Source organism: Rhinolophus ferrumequinum, chromosome 3 (genome assembly GCF_004115265.2).
Source record: "Rhinolophus ferrumequinum isolate MPI-CBG mRhiFer1 chromosome 3, mRhiFer1_v1.p, whole genome shotgun sequence".
NCBI lineage: Eukaryota > Metazoa > Chordata > Mammalia > Chiroptera > Rhinolophidae > Rhinolophus > Rhinolophus ferrumequinum.
In genome coordinates this window covers 75,794,720-75,815,079 of record NC_046286.1, presented here as the reverse complement: position 1 = coordinate 75,815,079, position 20,360 = coordinate 75,794,720, and the positions used below count along the sequence as shown (strand labels likewise).

General features: G+C 35.4%; 1 protein-coding gene across 1 annotated transcript; it reads right to left on the bottom strand.

The window, feature by feature from the left end:
- Nucleotides 1-4,345: 4,345 nt before the first annotated feature.
- On the bottom strand, nucleotides 4,346-20,360 carry C3H6orf58 (chromosome 3 C6orf58 homolog). Its single transcript, XM_033103040.1, has 6 exons — nucleotides 20,024-20,360; nucleotides 16,226-16,312; nucleotides 14,493-14,677; nucleotides 13,170-13,270; nucleotides 6,344-6,582; nucleotides 4,346-4,726 (listed from the first exon to the last, which is right to left on the bottom strand). The coding sequence occupies exons 1-6, from the start codon at nucleotides 20,322-20,324 to the stop codon at nucleotides 4,605-4,607; spliced, it is 1,035 nt and encodes a 344-aa protein (XP_032958931.1). The 5' UTR covers nucleotides 20,325-20,360; the 3' UTR covers nucleotides 4,346-4,604.

Genomic DNA, 20,360 nt, shown 5'->3' with positions numbered 1-20,360 from the left:
TGGCTGGAGTCCTGTCAGCATTAACAGTGGGCCCAATCAACCTCTCTTTTGAAAACTTTGCCCTCATGTGGAGGAGCCATGGAGTTTCTAAGTCTTCAGCTCCTGTTAGAGGCAGAGCCAGGCACGGCCGACTTTGGTATGGACAATTCCACTCCAGTAGAGCTTGGCGGAGGACCCCAACAGTGTGGTCAAGATCATCAGACACTACCTAACACTTAAACACACTTATTTGGATCCCATTCTAGCCATACCTGAATTGACATGTTCTTAAATTTCCTGAATAATTTGCAGAACTCTTTCTTGCCACTGCCAAGAGCAGGCTAAGTATGTCTTACCATGAAGAATCAATGAATGGTAGTGTTCACTCCATTTTAATGTGCAAGACTATGGAACATACTTATAACTTGACCAGGAATCCTGTATCCTGCTTGGATACAGGGAACTCTCCAGCACACTTTTCCCAATCCGGAGAATATGACCAAAGGTCACACTTTCAGGCTCTTCAAGACCTTGAGCCCTGAGTGTGTATAAGAATATTGATCTCCAATGAATCCAAAGAGATTTCTGTGTCATCTCCAAATTTCTCTTGAAAGAGGAATGAGGTAGAGGTAAAGATACTGCAGGAGCTGCTGCTTTGTATGTCCCAAGGAAACGTTTTAAAAATGTGTATTAAGGTATTGCATTTTAAAACTACTGTAAGGATGACAGATGATTCTGTAATATTACTGATATATTTAATAAAATATATTATCATCCACACATACCAAATCCAAAATATAGTGATGACACACACATATATTTTCTATTTTAATATCTCATTCTAAAAACTTAAGTTTCCTTTCAAATAAATGAAATTTACATTCAAAATTAGCAAATTTTAAATCTTGCCACTCAGGCAATTGCATTCATTAGACTTTAGTTTACCTATGCAAAAAAACAAAACAAAACAACCTGTTCACATACTAGCATTTAATACTGAAATTATTAATTAAACTAATTTTGACGAGCTAGAGTAGCAGCTGTGTTTCACCTCGAGAAGGATAAAATAATATGTCCAAATATCATGGAATATTATTACCTCAAGGAAAAACAAATTTATGTGCAAGTTACCTACTTTCTTATGATTCTTTTCCTTGCTGATAACATCAAATACAAAAGACCTCATCAAGTAACTGGAGATTTCTGAATATTAGCCACATTCTAGGCTTTTAGAGCATGGTATGATGAATTCTCTAAAGATTTGTAAAAACTCTTGGAACATGTGTAGTGCTCCAGGAGCAAATTTATCGATCACATCCACCATGAAATATTGTTTCTGCAATAGAAATGTGTTTATACTAAAATTCATCAAATGATGTTGAACTAAATATAATCTTAAAAATATTCAAAGTCAAATGGTCAATTTTTTTATATGAAACCGTCAGATATCCCTTACATAAAAATTGTGCTGCGCTACTTGAAATGACAAATGCTAGAATCACACTGTTGAAAATCACATCTTTACAGAAGGGAATAAACAGCAGGGCTGTATTGTATCCAAATGGTTGGTGGGACCAGAGTGGATATGCGCATTCAGAACCAGGCTGACCGGTCCTGCGCCCTGGGGCTCCCTCTCTCCTGGCCCAGCAGCAAACTTCAGAGCAGCTGCAGTGCCGGCCTCTGGGGTAAGCCAGCACATACATACATCCTCAGGAAAGGCCCCTAGCGCTTACCTACAGTTTATTCCCTTTGTAGTAGCAACTATTTATTTCCCAGAAAGAAGCCTCATGTACCAGATATCTGCTGCAAACCTCAACATCTAGCTCATTTTATACTTCATCTGAGAGCAAATGACTATTTTCTGCAAAATAATTTATTTTAAATTTTTAAAATTTCAGTTATTTTCAACATCAGCACGAGAAAGCTTGACTATCAGTTGGAATTATCCTTTAAATGTGTTCTGTTCTCTTACTGGGTCCATAAACTATGTAAATATGTAATTATAAATGTATTGCCAATTTATGATGCCTGTTTAGAGATCATTATGAAAAAATAAAACTGCCTCGCGTATTGCAGAATGAAATATGTACAATGGGCAGGCAACTATAAGTGCTGCACATTCCTCCAAGAATTGTTTTGTTTTGTTTTAATATGGATGATGCCTTAGATCCAAAAAAAAAAAAAAGAATGAATTGATTAATCACTAATATGGAGTGCCAAAAGTCCAAGCATATAGGAGACCAATTTCAGAAAAATAGTAAGGTCTTCTTTTTCTTGTAATCTCTCCATATACAAAGTGTAGTCACATAGCTCATTTGCTGGCATCTCTGAGTTAACATCCTCCTTCTCTGAGCTGTCCCCCTCTCCTCTCTGGCCACAAGGTTTGAATGGGAGCTATTATGTTATTTTAGATCTAATCCCCCAAACCCCCACACCTCCTGTGATGTTGACTAGTCCAGGATTAAGCTGCAGACTCAGGCTGGGTTTATCATGGCCTCATGACCTCTTGGCCTTGCTGAACACACCAAGGGTGAGCCTACGACTCAGAATCCTTACCTGGGTTTTGTCTAAATTAGAATTAGGAAAGGCCAGCCAGTGCCTCCCTGGTAGTGGGAGCAGCAAGACGTAGGATGCAGATCCTGGGGAAGTAGAACAGAAAGCTGGCTTTGAGTAGAAAAAAATGCAGCTGAAAGGCAGAGGAGCACAGATAAGGCCGAGATGGAGTCCTGGCAGTGTGCATAGGCCCCATCCAGCTATTCCTGGAGCCTGGGACAGCCCTGCCCTCCCAGAGGTGGATTAGTCACACTTCTTTAATCACATTTGACAACAAGGACGCCCTCCAATAAACACCTGATTTTGCCTCAGCCAGTTTGATTTGGGTTGCCATCACTTTAACCAAAGGGATTGTTACTAATCCAGGTGGTCACTCACCCCACCCATTCAGAAGTGTAGCTGAGCAGTTCCAGTCCTTACTCTATAACCTGTTCAGGTTTAATTCTCACAGTATGTGAGTATGCTACTAAAAGAGGATAAAAGCAAGGATCTCAAAGGTAATTTGGAGTTAATATGTAAAATTCTTATGTATGGTCCGTTAAGACTATATTATCTTGAAGGGATATATTTTCCCAGAAACAACAACCACTTTGCAAATAGATGTAACCTCTTACAGCCTACAGTCTTACAGGTCTGGATGGGTCAGCCCTCCCAGACAGTTTGCTACTGGGGATTTCAATAGTTTTGGAGGGTAGATGAGTGGTATGACTTTGCTTCATTAATTTTTAAAGGTTCTGATTTCAATCTCTGTAAACTAATTGAGTAAACATTTATTTTCCAGCTATTTATACTCTCAGAAATTCAAGTCTAAAGGAATTTCCGGAGACTTGATTCTAGTGCAAATTCCTAAACAAAAAAAACCAGTTCAGCAGATCTCTTCCTGTGGTTCTCACTCACTCTAGAGCTCACTTTCCTTCTGTCTCACTGGAAAAATGTAGGATCCTGAGATTTCATTATGCCAATGTGTCATCTATGAAAGCAGAGTCCTGAAATGGGGAAGAGACAAGGGGTATAGGGCCAGATAGAACCTGGCAACTTGTTAGTAGTTCATTTAGACACAGAAGGAACATACCTAAAGTAATTTGGAGCAGTACATAATCACTCCTCTGCTAATTTGCAAATAGATCAAATTACAGCTTTCTGATACATGTAAGAGCATATAAAACAAAAACTGAAAGCATGGTTTGAAAAGACCACTCTTTTATTACTGTAAAATATTTGCTTGTTCACCTTTCTTTATATCACTGCAACAGACAATACTGTGGACAACCTGAGAGTTCACTCTGGAAAGAAATAGAGCTGAGATTTAAACTATATCTTTCCTACTCCAGTGCCCATATTATTCAAACAGATTTATCTAATTTTTTTTTCTTTACTACACTTAGTGGGTGGACTTAGTCTGTGATAAAACCCTGGGAAAACCTTCATATGAAAGCTTCGTGTCAGATCTGGAAATCACCATTTCTGCCCAGTGCACTTTTTGTCCTAAAAGAGACCAACTTGGGCACACTTGACCCTTAAGCATTCATTATTACACATGGACCAAAGGAGAGGAAACTTAGTATACAATTGCTATAAACTTGTGGCCAGTGAAAACGCACACAAAAAAAACTGACAAATCAGTTAAGTATCTACTTGCCAGTTCAGTTTTATGAGTTTTAAATTTTTAATTTACATTAAATATTTTCTTTTACAATGTTCTGGGTTTGGGTTATAAATCAGCAAGATATATTGCCCTAAATTTCATGGAATTAGGTTACATAGGATAACAACAAAAAAGTCATACAAGTTTAATGTCTGTTTATTAGTTTCTCAGTATTTTATAATAGCTTAATACAATCTTCTTTAGATCTTAAACATTTTATATTGATAAATTTAAAAGTCAAGAATTATTAATTGAGCAAAATACTCATAGCATTAATTTGAATTTAAAATTAGGAATGCATGGACAAAATCCTAACAAATGAGCATAAATCAAAAACAACAGAAACAAGAAAACTATATGGTTACGATCATGTTAAATTTTGAAATTGCTGTTGTGCCACAAATTAGAATTGTTCATTGTTAATTTATTAATCATTTCCAAAAAATGTTGAATTGTAGTTTTCAAGAATTATTTTTAAAACCTCTAGAACTAACTTTCTTGCAGCTTGTGTCCTCATTAAAATTTTCCATATAGTCAAAGATAATGACCCTGGAAAAGATATAAAAATTTTACAAGTAAATTTAAGCCCAATTGTTAAAAATGTTTATTTTAAATAAAATTCTATGTATTTTGCATACAAATATTGTTCATTACACACATGTTTTTAAATTTAAAATCAATTGACCAGGTCTTCATATAAAAACCAGTAAGAAAAATTAAGTAACTCAGCAGAAAACTGGGTAAAGTGAACAAACACATTCAAAGATTGTAAATTCATATAACAGTAAAGTAACATTTTCTACATAACAAAATAGCACAAATTATAGAAATTGTGAGATGATAGTAGGTTGGAAAGAACAGGAACCTTAATTCATAGTTTTATGACAAAAAATGTAATTTCTTAAAAGCTTTCTTGAGTATCACTGACTGTACCTTTGAAACACAGAAATACTTAGGTTAGATCTGTTAATTTACAAGAGGTAGCGGTTTGGATCCAGAACTCCTTGTCCCAGGTTTATTTTTTTCTTCCTAGACTCTTTGGAGATGGGAGAATAAGGCTTAATCTCCATTTAATTTTCATAAATATCCTTTCCCCCTCTCCATGTAGTGGTAGCATGTTATCTGATTGGTGGGTGAGAGCACTGGCTCATGTTTCTCAGTTGACTAGAGCTAATCTATTAAAGTCCTAAGACCCTTTCTAGACTAATGAGGAAGTTAGGTTAGTTTGAAATTTTTAGATTTGGTTAATATTGAGTCAATTCCACCTTGACATATCCAACAACAGCAAAGTGCTGACACCAGGTTTCAAACTATCCTAGAATACAGATTTCAGAATGCGGTATGATTTGTTAAGGAGAAAGGGTACAGGCTTTAAAGTAATACAGCCAGGATGCAATTTTTATCAGCTGGGAAATTATATAAATTTACAAAGCCTCTATTTCTTTCTCAGTAAAATATTGGACTGCTACTGGAGCAAGAAACATCAATTGCATGAAGCCTCTAAAATGTTTGGGTGTATTTGTTATTCTTAGAAATACAAATAAGATTTCAAATCATATATTTATTGTATTTATTTTTACTTTACTTTTATATCTTTTATAGCTTTCAGATTTTCTTGTTTGTTTTAAGAATACTAATATTTTAGTTATGTTTTAAGCTTAGTTCATTGCCATAGCTGGAAAATTGGGATAATGTGGTAATTCAAACACACAATTATAGGTTCCTTTGTTTTTCTCTAGGAAATCCTAGAATTGAGGAGATAGAGCAGAATACTTCTTACATGACTAGTAAGGCTGGATAAAAGGAGTTCATATAAGTGAATTTGCTAGTTTTCCCATTAATTATGGCAGGTTTTCTTTTGAGATTCCTTTATTTTTTCTAAACTTAAGAGCCTTAAATAAGGAGGGGAAAAGACAGAATATTATAACAACAACAAAATATAAGTCTGCATTTGTAGATGAAAGAAAGTGGACTTGCAGTAATCTGTTGGCTTATGGGTCAATAGGACTCATAAGAAAGGACAGACCCTGAGTGGAAGGATCAAAATGTGTAAAATGGATACCTACAGGAAATCATGACTTTCTTTGAAAGTATGCGTTATTTTTTTCCTTTATCAATTTAATGTAATATTGATTCTCTTCAAGGTATTTTTCATAAGATCCTTACCTGTAGAGTTATCCACTTCATAAAGAAGATTTAAACCAAAGAGGACTCCATTCTGAAGTTCAGTAAAGTCACTGACGAAAGGGGCTCTGTCCCCATTAACAAGCATTCGCGGTGGCAGACACTTCTGGAATTCATGTGTTAAAGTCAAATTTGTAGGAAACCGGACTACAGCTATATATTTTACAGCCTCAGTCCAACTTTTTCCAAAACGTGCTTCTGGTTTAGAATAATATTCCAACCTAAAAGACAAGCGAAAACACGTACACTTATAATTATTCCACTCAAAATTTCAGCCTCATTTCCTAGAGAAACATCATCTTCTGCCAACAAACTAAGAATGTATTTCTTAGTTTTAGAATGTGTCGGCTGTGCTCCTACCTTTGAAGATACAAATATAGGTAGTTTTAATTTTGGAAAGGACCATCCAATCAATTATTTATATTTTATTTTGAGTTTTTATCACTTTTAATAAGATACCTTATCCTTGCATATTATATAATAACCAGATGTTAGACTATGACTAAGTAATGCTCTTTAGAAATGTGCAGATAAAAATCAAGGGTACCAAGGCAGAATTTTTTACCAGACTCAGACATCCTTCATAAAACTGTTGATTTCCTGAAGTCATGAGGCCCCTAAAATATTGAGCATCGTAGAGAAATAGATGTGTGATTTTTCTTGTCTAATGTTTTAAATACATAGGTTTTTCCTACTGGATGAAGTCTTCTAGGAAACCAAACTCTCTTACATATTTGGGAGACAAATTATGATAGTAAGGTTGAGGGTGTAGTAAATTATTTTATAACTATGTATGTAATTCATGGCTCCTGCCCCATCAGCTGTCTAAGCATGCTGAACAACTTGCAGTTTTTTCAACAGACCTCTTTCCCTTTGTAATGTTGTCTACTCTTTGCGTTGCTCACCAGCTACATTTTCTTTCAAGTTATAGCATAGATGTCACACCTTCACAAAGTTTTTCAGGTCACCTAAGGTGGAATCGGCTGTTTCTTCCTCCTTTATATTCCCATAGCACTATATCATTCATATATTTAAAGTTTGTTTTCTCATTATACTATATTCTAATTTCTATTTCCACAGCACATATGTAGAGTCCATTACATAGAAAATGCTTGCATTATGTTTGTCAGGTCAAGCCATAACATAACCCAGAGGAGAAATCTTGCTGTGTTTGGCTCCCATGCACATGGGCTCCTCCCTGACTCCAGCATCCAGAAGTAGAAGAGTGGGTTCAGTGGACCCTTGATGAAAGAAGAGTTTGGCTTGGATTCAGAGTTGACTAGTTTTAGTCACATCACAGCTGACTATGAAAGGATAAAAGGACACGTGAATTCATAAGGATTTTGAGCAATGGCCACAAAGCCCTAGTAACAAAGAATTAAACTCCCAAGAGATAGCAACACTAGGAGAGAAGAAAGACATGAGAGCACCAGTTCAAGACACAGAGGGCAAATGAGCAGCAGTGAAATTCAACAGAAGCCTTTCAAATGATTTAATTGAACATATTATTTAACAATTTATCTAATGTCAGTTGAAATGTGGTCAAGTAAAAAGATAAAAAGATACCTTAAAGGTTCATTTTAACTTAAAATATAGATATACATACACCAGCAATCTTAGGATCCAAGACCACTGAGTTTTATTTAAGCTATGTAGACCACACAGAGTTCAGTATTGTTTCATATAAATTTAAAAAGCCCTAGTATATATTTTACCTAAAGAAAGTAACACATGAGTTTTAAGGAAGTTCCCCAGCATATAGTAGATCGCAAACATGGCCCCAAACATGTGATTTTCTGGTACTCCTTCCCTGCTACAGTGGGGGTAGGGTGGAAGGGGGGGGAAAGGGAAGCATAATTGCTCCTGGCTCAGCCATATGATTGGATTTGGTCAATAGGATATTAGCCGACTTCACACAGCATAGGCTTGAAATATGTTCACAATTTAGTTTCTCTCTCTTGCCATTCTGTCATCACTCTAGAAAATACCCAGGTTTGCCCGATGGAGGATGAGAGACAACTGGAGCAGAGGTGAGCTTCCCCAGGCAACCCTGTGGGGACAATCAGAATCAGCCAATATTAGATGAGCCCAGGAGAGATCAGCAGACCTGCCCAGCTAAACCTCAGATGTATGAGTCAGAAAAGCCTACTGTTGTATGACACTGAGGTTTAGTGGTTGTCAATTGTGCTATAGTGTTATGAGAAAAAATAAACGAAATACAGGGCCACACAAAACAGACCGCAGAACCAGGATTTTAATCCTGTTAATCTGGTTTTAAAACTCATGTTCTTTACTACTGTCCTCTATTGCTTTTTGTCACGATGATAATAGTTACTTTATATTTGAAAGCTTCTCATGTGCCAGTGGTATGTTAAGTATGATGCATGGTTTTCTCAATTAATCCTCAAAACTACCCCATGTAGTATATACTATTATTATTATAGATTTAAAGATGAGAAAACTGAGTTTGTCACTGTTGGGATCCCCAGGTCAAATGGAATCAGATGGTTGTCCTCAAAGCACAAGATCTTAACCTCTACATTATTACTCTTTTTCAAGGAATAATCAGTAGCCTAAAACCTCCCAAATGAATTCTTAGAACTGGAGAAATCAGAAGGCACATAAACAAGCATTTTAAATCTTCCATCTTAGTAATCCTTAAAAGATTCACCTTCCATCAACATAAGGTTTTCAGAAGAATTCCATTTGGCTGGAGTCCTATTTACTAAGTTTCAAGTGACATGAATTAATTAAAAGCTTTTATTCTTAAACACAGTTAGTAATGAATTTATAAATTTTTCTATAATATAAATAGACAGCACTGAAATGAACCTATTGAAAAGAACAGCAGAAGGAAATTATTTCAATTAAAGAAATAACGAGAACTTTTGAATGAAAATGCTGATTTTTATAACTCTATCAACTTTTACTACCTGCTGCAAAATCCCCGTTAAAATGATGACACTAAAGCATAAATTCAGAAGGATTGGAAGAATAGGAGGGGAGGCAGGAGTAACAAAATTTTGGAGTCTGGAAATCAAATAGAACAAATCAGAGAAGATTTAATGTGGTCATAAAACTAAATCGTAAGCAACCAGAGAGAAGCTAAGAAATACTCTTCATGTAATTTGTACATTACCTCCCAAATAAAGTCTGAGTGGGACTCTCCGGGTGAAGGAAGTTTGCTAAAATCAAGAGTGAGCGTTTGAAAGTATGTTGAAGAAATAATCACGTACAAAGATTCCCTCCCAAACTCCAAACAGGGTAACTACTCACACCTGAAGAGTAGAGCAGAGGGTCCCTGAACTGAGTGCACTAGTCCCCGTTGAAGGTAAGGACACCACACTGACAGCGGGATAGATGTGAATATAGTACCCTGGATACTAAGACTCGCTCCTCCCCCTCCTTCCTTCCCTCTTTTGACTTTAAAAATATTGGCAGTCAGGCCTTCACTTTTAAAGTAGGTGAAAGTGTCTCCTTTGGAAAACTGACTGACTCAAGAGAAAAGATAAAGGGATTGAAGCTGAGGACTCCCTAGTTAAACGACTCAGCAACATTACCCTAGAGAGGTGTTCATAGTAGAAAAATTTCACTCACTCATGAAAGTGCCTCTTTTTAAGTATAAGTAGATATCCAGATTTTACCAAACACAAGAGAAAAGGCTCTAACATGGATAAGAGATACCGAAACAAAGTAACAAACTGAAGGGGAAAAAAGAAATGAGAAAAAGCTTACAAAAGATCAGAAATCAGAGTGGTTTCAGACTTCTCAACAGCAAATGTCAAGCTACAAAGTAATGGAGATAAGCCTTCAAAAATCTCAAGTATTACCAGCTTATTTTCTGTACTCATGAGTACTTTCTGTACTCATGTAAAGCCTCAGTCAAAAACCATGATAGAATAAGGATAGCTTAATACATGCAAATCACCTATATATATTTTTTTCTTATATAACAGATCTGAATCCACTGGCATATGAGTCTTAACCAAAGACATGGACTACTAGAAATGAGTGATTCCACAAAAAACGAGGCAAACAAAATCCCCAAGTGGTGGCAGGTACCTGAAGATTATACCTGGCCACCTGGGCAGATTAGAACAGTCAATGGCTCTGAAAAAAACCTCTTCAAGATGAAGAAATTGACACAATTCTTGATGCTTTTGAACATCTTGAGAAGAAACTTTCTAGGTTGCCAATGTGAAGTAATTAGTGTTATGTACAATGGAAAGCAAACAAAAACACAAGAGAATTATCAACTCTAATAATGGGATGAGGAAAAGTAAAAGTAATCAGCTTAGTACATTACCAAGATGTGAATACTGATAATAGTTAAAATAATGTAAGCACTAAATATTGACCTAACCAAAATCACTACACAACTATACAGAGAAAATGAGAGGTAGGAAAAATATGTGTGAAGTAGGGATGGAGTGAACTAAATGGCAATTTTCTGTAGTAGTGATACAAAAGATAATACCTAAAACTGAAAGTCAATGAGTTATAATTTTTTTTTTAGAAATACCCATCACAAGTGGGTATAGTGATATTCTCTCTAGATATGGCTGTTTTATTTATTTATATATTTTTGATGGAATGGATGGCCAAACCTCATAGAACCATTTGACTCATTAAATCATTGGCATATACGAAGCAGATAATATACAAACTAAACTAATCCAAATAAAAATTTTGAGGTATACCTGAATTCAGGATATAAAATAAAGAAAAAGAAAGGAAAAAGGGAAAGAAGGAAGGGAGGAATGCAGTAAGAAAGGGAGGAATGCAGGAATGCAGGAATGCAGGAAGGCAGGAAGGCAGGAAGGCAGGAAGGAAGGAAGGAAGGAAGGAAGGAAGGAAGGAAGGAAGGAAGGAAGGAAGGAAGGAAGGAAAGAAGGAAGGAAAGATGGAAAGGAAAGAAAAAAAAGGAAGGAAAGAAGGACGGGTCTCTGAAGAGTTCTGAAGTAGATACCAGCAGCTGCAGGAATACTCTGCAAACTGTTCATCCACTGTTCTGACACCTAGAGCAGGGAGGCACTGCTCACTTACCTGCCCTCTAACCTACTTGAGTGAGAAGGTAAAGAAGCATGAATGCACACTTTGTTCAGTTAAATGACGGCCTCTGTGGTTTATGTCTTCTTAGAATTGAAAGATTCTTTCAAAAGGAAGTGAATCTTATATTTTATTTTGCTTCATCTGTTCCTGCTTCATTATACAGTCATGTATCGCGTAACAACATTTCTGTCAATGACGGACCGCATATAGGGTGGTAGTCCCTCAAGGTTATAATGGAGCTGAAAAATCCCTATTGCCTAGTGATGGCATAGCCATTGTAGGGTCATAGTGCCATGCATTACTCACGTGTTTGTGGTGATGCTGGTGTAAAGAGCCAGTCATATAAGAATAACACATATGATTATGTACAGTATAGACTTGGTATTCATAATAAGCAACTATATTATTGGTTTATGTATACTATACTTTCATTGTAGCAGTGTACTCTTTCTACATATTAAAAAAAGTTTGCTGTAAAACAGTATTTGGTGTTACTCAGGCAGCAGTCTCATATGTCTCATGTTTACAAGGTCTCTTGATTGCATCATTTTCTCTTGTGTTGATTTAATCTCATGTGGTTTAAATATGTTTAGATACACAGATACCATTGTGTTACAATTGCCCTCAGTATTCAGTACAGTAACATGCTATACAAGTTTATAGCCTAGGAACAATAGGTTACGCCGTATAGCTTAGATGTGTAGTAGGCTATACCATCTATTATAACTTTGTACCTCTATGATGTTCGCCCAATGATGAAATTGCCTAATGATATATTTCTAAGAACTTATTTCTGTCATCAAGCAATGCATGACTATACATTGAAAAGGTAAAAGCATTTACCTTTTCAAAAGCATTGAAAAGGTAAAAGCAATAGCTTTCAATATCTTGTTAGATATTGACCTCTGAAAGTACATTGAAGGCAGTGCAGTGTGAGAGGACAGGCTATGAAGTCACAGGAATGTAAATGCTAGCTCTACCCTTCACTAGCTGTAAGATGTTAGGCAAATGACATGTTAGCTCAGTTGCATAGTCATAATCTACAGAAAGAAGTTATTTTGAAGTGAGATATTACATTAAAATACTTGGTGACATTTCTTTTATTTATTGTACTTGAGAAATTGCAGGTATTTTAAAAAATCTCTTAGAAGGGTCATTTGTTCACACCTAAAGAGAAGAGCAGGTAAGAAAGGTAGAATTTTAGGACATAAAATTAGTTAACAAAAATCAACAATATTTTGTTATAATTAGTGAAGAAAGTGCTTCTAATAATATCAGAAAATGTATTCATTTTTTTGGTTTATATACTTGTGATGAAATTATTTTTATACCATCATATCTAGGTAGATAATACCTCCAGGTTTACATTTGAAGTGACTTGATAGTCCTCTAGGCTATTTTGTATGTTAACCCAGATGCTGGTTGATTCCCTCCCAACAAGTCAATTATATGTCTGTGATCAAAATAATGAATATAATTTCTTTCCTTTTTTTTCAATAGAGAGAAATTTATTGCATGTTTTATTTGTTGGTTAGTATGAGATTTTTCTTCTCAAAATTTTGCCCCTTCTTCACAAAACACTTTTTAAGCCTGATCATACTAAAATATTCACATCTCGTCATTAAAGATCCCAATGATTAGATATATTATTTAATAGGAAGGTAGACAGTCACTTTAGGAGAAGAATAAAAAAGCATAAATAAAACCAAAAAGTATTTGCCATATTAAATAAAAATGATTTGGGATGCATTCTTACCTATCTTCAAATGTTTTGTGAAGACTTTCCAAGGTGAAGGAATGTGCAGCCCATAAGTACTTCAACAAGTCCTCAAAGCTACTAGAAGGTAACTTCAAGTGCTGTTGCAAAGAGGAGAAAGTGATTTAAGTTTGAGCAGCTATAATGATTCCTCTTCCTACAATTTAATCTTTTTCACATTTATAATTTAGCAATATTCTACATGAGAGGAGAGTTTTATTTCTAAGAATTAATTTGTGTAAGCCATGAGTGACTGACATTCTGTAAAGACTGTAATAATTATTTATTAATAGTAGTAATATTAAGTGCATCTATAAGAAATGAACTGCAAATATTTTCCCAACAGTCAGTATTTTATACTGGCCAGGAGGATTTTATTTTTTATCGTTTTTTTTCTCTATTCCCGTAGTTGAAATTATCACAAAAGTTTAAGGCTAAGAGAAGGGGGAAGTGATTAGAATACTTTATTTAAGCATAATAATGAGCTAATAAATTATAGAACGAGTAAATCTGTCTTTTCAGCATTGATCCTGGCTCATGTCTATGCTTAACCAATGTATTTTGTTTTGGTCATTGAATATTCAGTTTTGATTGTCCCATAATTGTTACTTCTACCTGTATGTGATCATTCATTAATTCAGTTTAAATAATTTAATTGTTTAAAACCAATCCTAAAACCAACACTGAGGGGTTGAGAGACTGGGTGAAAAAGGTGAAGGGATTAAGAAATACAAATTGGCAGTTACAAAGTAGTCACAGGGATGTAAAGTATAACATAGGGAATATTATTATTAATATTGTAATAACTACATATGATATCAGCTGAATACTGGACTTATTGGGGTTTCATGTTATAAGTTATGTAAATGTCTAACCACTAGGCTGTACTCCTGAAACTAACATAATATTTAGTGTCAACTATGACTGAAAAATATTTTAAAATTTTAAATCGATTTAAAAAATACCTCCATAATCATATTTCTCCCAAGAGTTATCCTTTGGTTGACCTGAAGGTTTAATTAACCAGAATAATCTTTTCATTCAGTGAGATATCCAGTAAGCTATCACATTTACATATAATTTATTTAGGGTGAGATGAGTGGACAGATTTTATATTAATGCTATATTGGCTTAGAGGATGTTAATGACATGCAATGCCCTGCTGCAATGTAATAATATTAACATAATTTAACAAAAAATTACATTTTTATACTTTGGGAAATATTCTATTATACACACAAAACTTAGATAAAGCATTATACAAAAAAAGAAATTCTCCTACCACCACCTAAGAGAATAAATTACAAAACTTAAAAAAGAAACCTGGTAGAAGGCATTCCACTTTCTCATCATCTCAGGGAAGGATGACCGACAAGTAGCAACAGTAAGACAAAAATTCTTCTGATCCTTGGGTGGTGGCAAAAGCATGACTTGGTCTGGTGATATCCCCATTATGCCAGAATCAACCGCAGCAAAGAAGGGTAATGCACAGAGAAAGTAATTCATGTCTGTAAGAGCCAAATACTATTATTATTACCACAAGTACAATATAACCAATGTGATAGAGGATATTTTTAACTCATCTATAAACCATTAAGAAAAAAACTCACAGATCCAGAAATATATAAAAATACTGCAAAAAAATTGAAAATCGCCATAAAGAGTGCATATACTATATATATATATATATATATATATATATATATATATATACACACACATGTATGTTCATTTGTATACCTATATACATATATGTATATAATATATATATATACAACTTGAACGTGTTTCTGTTAATAACCCCACAATCATATGTAAATATAAGTTAAATAGTTGACTATATTTTAAAATTAAAAGTAATTTTAATTGATTTGGTAATATTCATTTTTCAAAGTATTAAGTAAAAAGGCAGATAGGTATCTACTTGTACACAGAATGATACTACACTTCTAACTGAGGTTCTACCATGAAATGTGATTCTTTTCTAAAATATTTTAATGTGGCTATAGCATTGGTATTTTGTATTGTATTTAACCAACTTTAGTGTGTAACCATGATATTACAAAGTCCTTGACTTACAGTAGGTCTTTAAAGTAAAAATGTTGGATAAGTGTTGACAATAGAACTTCAGATAATTAAATTGACAATGAACTAAGTTTTTCTTATTTTTCTCTACGTGTAACCTATTCCCTTAGCTGTAGATATTATAATGCAGTTGGCTACAAACCTTTTACTGATTGTCACTGGTGATGCAGGACATTCTTCATCATATACTCGCATTTGTGAATGCAGTCCCACGCCCCAGTGTAGCAGGCTGATACTGCAAAGTACTTAGTCAATCTGAGAATAAAGAAACTGGATTCTAAACCTGTGGCCATGACTATTTGTGGGTCTTTGAAAAGAACCAATGTCATATTAGAAAAAAATATGTAAAGATGTACATGATGTGTGTCACCCCAAGAAAGTGAAGTTTAATGTGGTCCTGTTTCTAATAATTGGAAAACGTCTCTATGAAATTGGGTGTAGATTAATTTCATTATGAAAACACTAAATAAAATCAAAGAATTCGAAAATACTTTCTGAGTATTTTAGTATTAAACACCCCAAACCTTAGATTACTGGCTGGTAAAATGAATTGTGGTTGGTTAATCTCTGATATAATTACAAGTTTAAAAATTAAACACATTTGGTCTAAACAAAATGAGAAAAAAATACTAGTTTATTGTTCTCTCATTTCTCATTTTTCCCCATCCTGCAGACTCCCCATCACTAGTGGGACCTCCCACCTGACTGCCATTGCTTGTCTGTCAGAGGCCATCGTCCTTTGCAGTTCCTAGTTTCAGTCCTTCTGTGAAAAGTAGAATATGCCCTATGGAATAGTTATTGATATTGTGGCTGTAAAATCCTAGAATGTGACATGAAAGCCACAAGGTACATGGTGGGTAGATTTCTTTTAACACAGGAATAGTACTGTTATTGTTTTGTCTCTGTCCCTAAGAGTTTACACTGAATACTTATGACGGGTACCATTTATTTTGCTATTTAAATGAACCTACCAGCCCACCAGCTGTCCACAGAGATGCACGAATGATCTCCAGATTCATAGCCACAGTCTGTCCTGTGGCTGGGATCAGCTAATCTGCCTAGAAGAGAGACGATGTACAGATTATTTATTATGCAAATGTTGAAACTGCTTCTAATTGTCACTTGATTAGGTGTGCTTTGTTTGGAAAGACGCACAAATATTTATCTTCTCTATCATTTTTTTTTCAATTACAGGTGACATTTAATATTATGTTAGTTTCAGGTGTACAGCATAGTGGGTAGACGTTTACATAACTTACAAAATGATCCTCCCACCCATAAGCCTAATACCCAGCTGATACCTCATTACAACATTACTGACTATATTCCCTGTGCTGTACTTTACATCCCTATGACTATTTTGTAACTACCAGTTTGCACTTCTTAATCACTTCACCTTTTTCACCCAACGCCCCCAAGCCCTTTCCCATCTGGCAACCATCAGTCTGTTCAAACATGTATCTTCTGATGACTTGTATTTATGTCCGATTATTCTTTGTATCCTTCATTTCTCATTTCTGAACCAATGGATTTTCCTTTCTCTAATATCACTACATTTTTTCCACTTTTCAATTATCTGTCTTGAATATTATTCACTTTTGAATTATTCTCTTTTCTACGGCTTTCTCTTCTTCCCTTCAAAATTAGAGAAGCAATATACACACAGAATAAGAGAGGCCTATTATCAAACTAAATTCCTGATGTCATTTCTTAGGTCAACCTTTGCTACGTAACTTCCCATTTAGCCTTAGTTTCTTCACCTATAAAATGGGGATATAATATTAACTAAATCATAAGATTGCATGTCATGTGAGAAAAAGCATGAAAAGTATTTCTTCCCATGAGTTTAGTCTTTCTTTTCCTCATGAATGACAACTGATTATTTTTTTAATACCGCTCTGACTTTTCAGGTTTGTTTTGTGTCGTTTTCCCATCTCCCTTGCTAATCCTTTGCTCATCCTTCTGATTCTTTGTCATACTTTCCTTCCCCTTTTCAACCGTTGCTCCCAATACAGCTTTTTGTTTTGTTTTACTTTTTCAGTTTCTTGCCTTACTCATCTGCAACTTATTCTCTCCACTCCTGCTAACTTCCTGTTTTCCTGGGCTTCCACCTAAGTAAATCAAGGACTCATTCTCATTTACTTCTCCAAGTACTCCCTTGCCTTCAAGCCTCTACTGACTAATATGCTGCTTCTACTTTTGTTTCTACCCCTTCTCTTATGCACTCACTTCCTTTTCCTTTCATTTTTCTACAATTTCACCATCTTCATTTTGTGTGCGTTTGTGTGTTCTGCTCGTCTCTTTTCCATTTATATCTTTAGTTCTTTTTCTTTTATTGGTCTTTATCACTCTGCTTTCCTTAAGCTGATCATTCTTAAAGCAATGATTGATGAAAAATTTGTCAATGCTATTAACCTGTATGAATATTAGAAGTGTGAAGTTTTCGAACTGATTATTCCTCAGACTGCTAAATTAAAGATAAGTCTATAAAACCCTTCTCTTCTGTTTCTTCTCTTTCGTTCCCTCAGGGTTGTTTTGCCTCCTCTTCCCATGATTCCATTATCTTTTGATTTCACTTACTCTCTCAAAGAGTTCACCCCGCATGACACCTTCAAATATCACCGTAACGTTTGATAGCAATTATTCTTTAGACCTAAACACACACTTGAGCATATGTCCTGTTTGATTTCTTCTCAACTCCAACTGAACATGGCTGTAATTGTACACTGATCTTGATACTCGTGAAACGTTAAATATCTCTGTTTCTGTCAGATGAATAAAATTTTGCATTCTTTCATTTCATCAACCTCAGCTCCTCCTTTTCCTCTGTTCCAGTCTGAACCCATGTCCTGTTATTTCTTCCTTTGAAGACTCTTTCTAGCTCTCACTATGGACATTCACTCATCCAGATTCTTCGTTTCAGATCTGGATTATCTTTGCACTATCTCAGCTTGACCCAATGATATAAATGCCTTTTAAAAAATCTATGTAAGCCAAAATTCTCAACAGACTGATGAAAACACTTTTAGTAAAATCATACTGATTCAAGAACCTAAAGTTTTTTTATCACCTAAAACTTCAAACCCAAACCCTAAGTTAAATTTACCCAATATTCCAATAGCATTAATTCCTAAATATCACTAAATATTTTGTTTTAATTTGATCTCTCATTGAACCCCCAAAGACACCCTCCCCCTCAACCCTTCTCTCTGTATCTTCTCTTCCTTTTTTGACCCTTTCTTTAGCGCGCGCACACACACACACACACTCACTCACTCTCACACACCTTACACTCAATCACATATACCTATGTCATGCTGTTTCCAGGCTCTGTCTTTTAGCTTAATTTCTCATATTATTAAATCAGAATAGAATTTCTACTGGTGGACCTAGGCATTGGTATTTTTTTTTTTAATTACGCCGTTATTTTCAATGTGCAGCCAAGCCTGAAAACCATGACTTTCTCTTATTCTTGTATTTTCCGGAAGATTTTGTTTCTATTTTCCCAGTGAAATTCTGTGCACATTTCAAGTCTTGAATCAAATCCATTTTTTTTCTAATTACTCCAACTCACTTCACTCTGTTTCTTATTTTGCACTTTCAATTTTTATTCAAGAATTGTTATTTATTGTTTCCAGTTTAACTTTTGCTATCTTTCATGTACCAAATGTGTTGTGAGGTCTTTGATGACAGGAAAATTGTCTGAAATATTTATTTGTACCCCGCGCATGCCCACTGTTCTTGAAAATTCTGGTCTCATATAAGTCCATCACTAGGTGAGTGGAGTCAGACTTGATCCTAATGAGTGAGTGGAATGAGAGAGTAAGAGGGGCATTAATCTGCCTGCGCATTCAGCCTCCAACTACCACAGGCCTGCAGGCCCCCCGAGGTTGACATGCTTCTCATAGTGAACTACACATTCATGATTTCTCCTGGACCATGGTCTTTTTGACTCCAAGGGAAGACAGATAAATAGGAGTGGGTTTGAGTCTCAAGACACCCCTGACAAAGGTGGATGGCTTGCCAACCTCAGTAGCTCCTGCATGTGACCCCTGCTCAGACTGCAGATAAACTTTGATCTCCCTATATTTTTTCCATTAGAACAGAACCGATTTCCTTATCCGTGTTATTATCAGTATGGAATGGGCAAGAAGCACTACTCTCTTTCATAAGCTGCTTCTGTCAGCCAGAGCAAAAATATCTTTTAATTTATGAATCTTTGGTACAAACATATGTTCTCACTAAACACTGGAATGTACTTTATTTTCAAAAGCAATAAATCACGGGCAGAGAAAAATCATCATGAACAAGTGCCACTCCATGCCATCACCCCAGTCGCCATGTCTAGGTGATCACAATTATAACTTCAAGAAATTCAAACTAATTTGACATCACTTTCTGGTTTTAATGCATATCATCTTAACTATTGTTTTTTCCATTCTGGTACTGAGAATTGGGTCTGGCACCTAGTAGGTAAAGTTTGATAAATCTTTGGAGAATGCTCAATAGATGAGATACGAAGTTCTTTTCTGTTTCGGTGACTATACTGTATCCTTCATTGCCATTTCTAGTCAAAACAGGCAACACATAAAAGAACTACTTATGGAGGAGAAGAAGAAGGAGAAAAATAATGGTTACATGGGTGAAGGAGGGAAAAGTAAATAATCAATTTTCAAAAACATCATGTAGTATATACAGAGTCCCATTTCCTGCATTACTTTGTGGTTATATTGGTAGATCATTAGAATGAAAACAAGAGTCATTCTTACCTGTACTATATTGCCAGCCATGCTGCAGAGGCAACCCCCACAATACATTTTGTTCATTTCCTGGAGCAAATTTTTCAAAATATCTGGCTGTCTGGCTCAGTAGGATTTTGTATATCCCAATCCTCTCAGGGTATACCCAAGGGTCAATAACGTACTTTCCATTCTCCATCCTGTAGTCACTGAACTGACCAGGACTCTCCTTCCACAGCGGGGGATACAGATCTGAGAGATTGGATGCTTCTGCTAAAGAAACAGAAAAGCAGCCAACTAGTATGAAGGCCAAGGCAGGAAGGAAAGCCATTATGCCAAAACTGGGGATAGAGATTGTGGCAGGGCT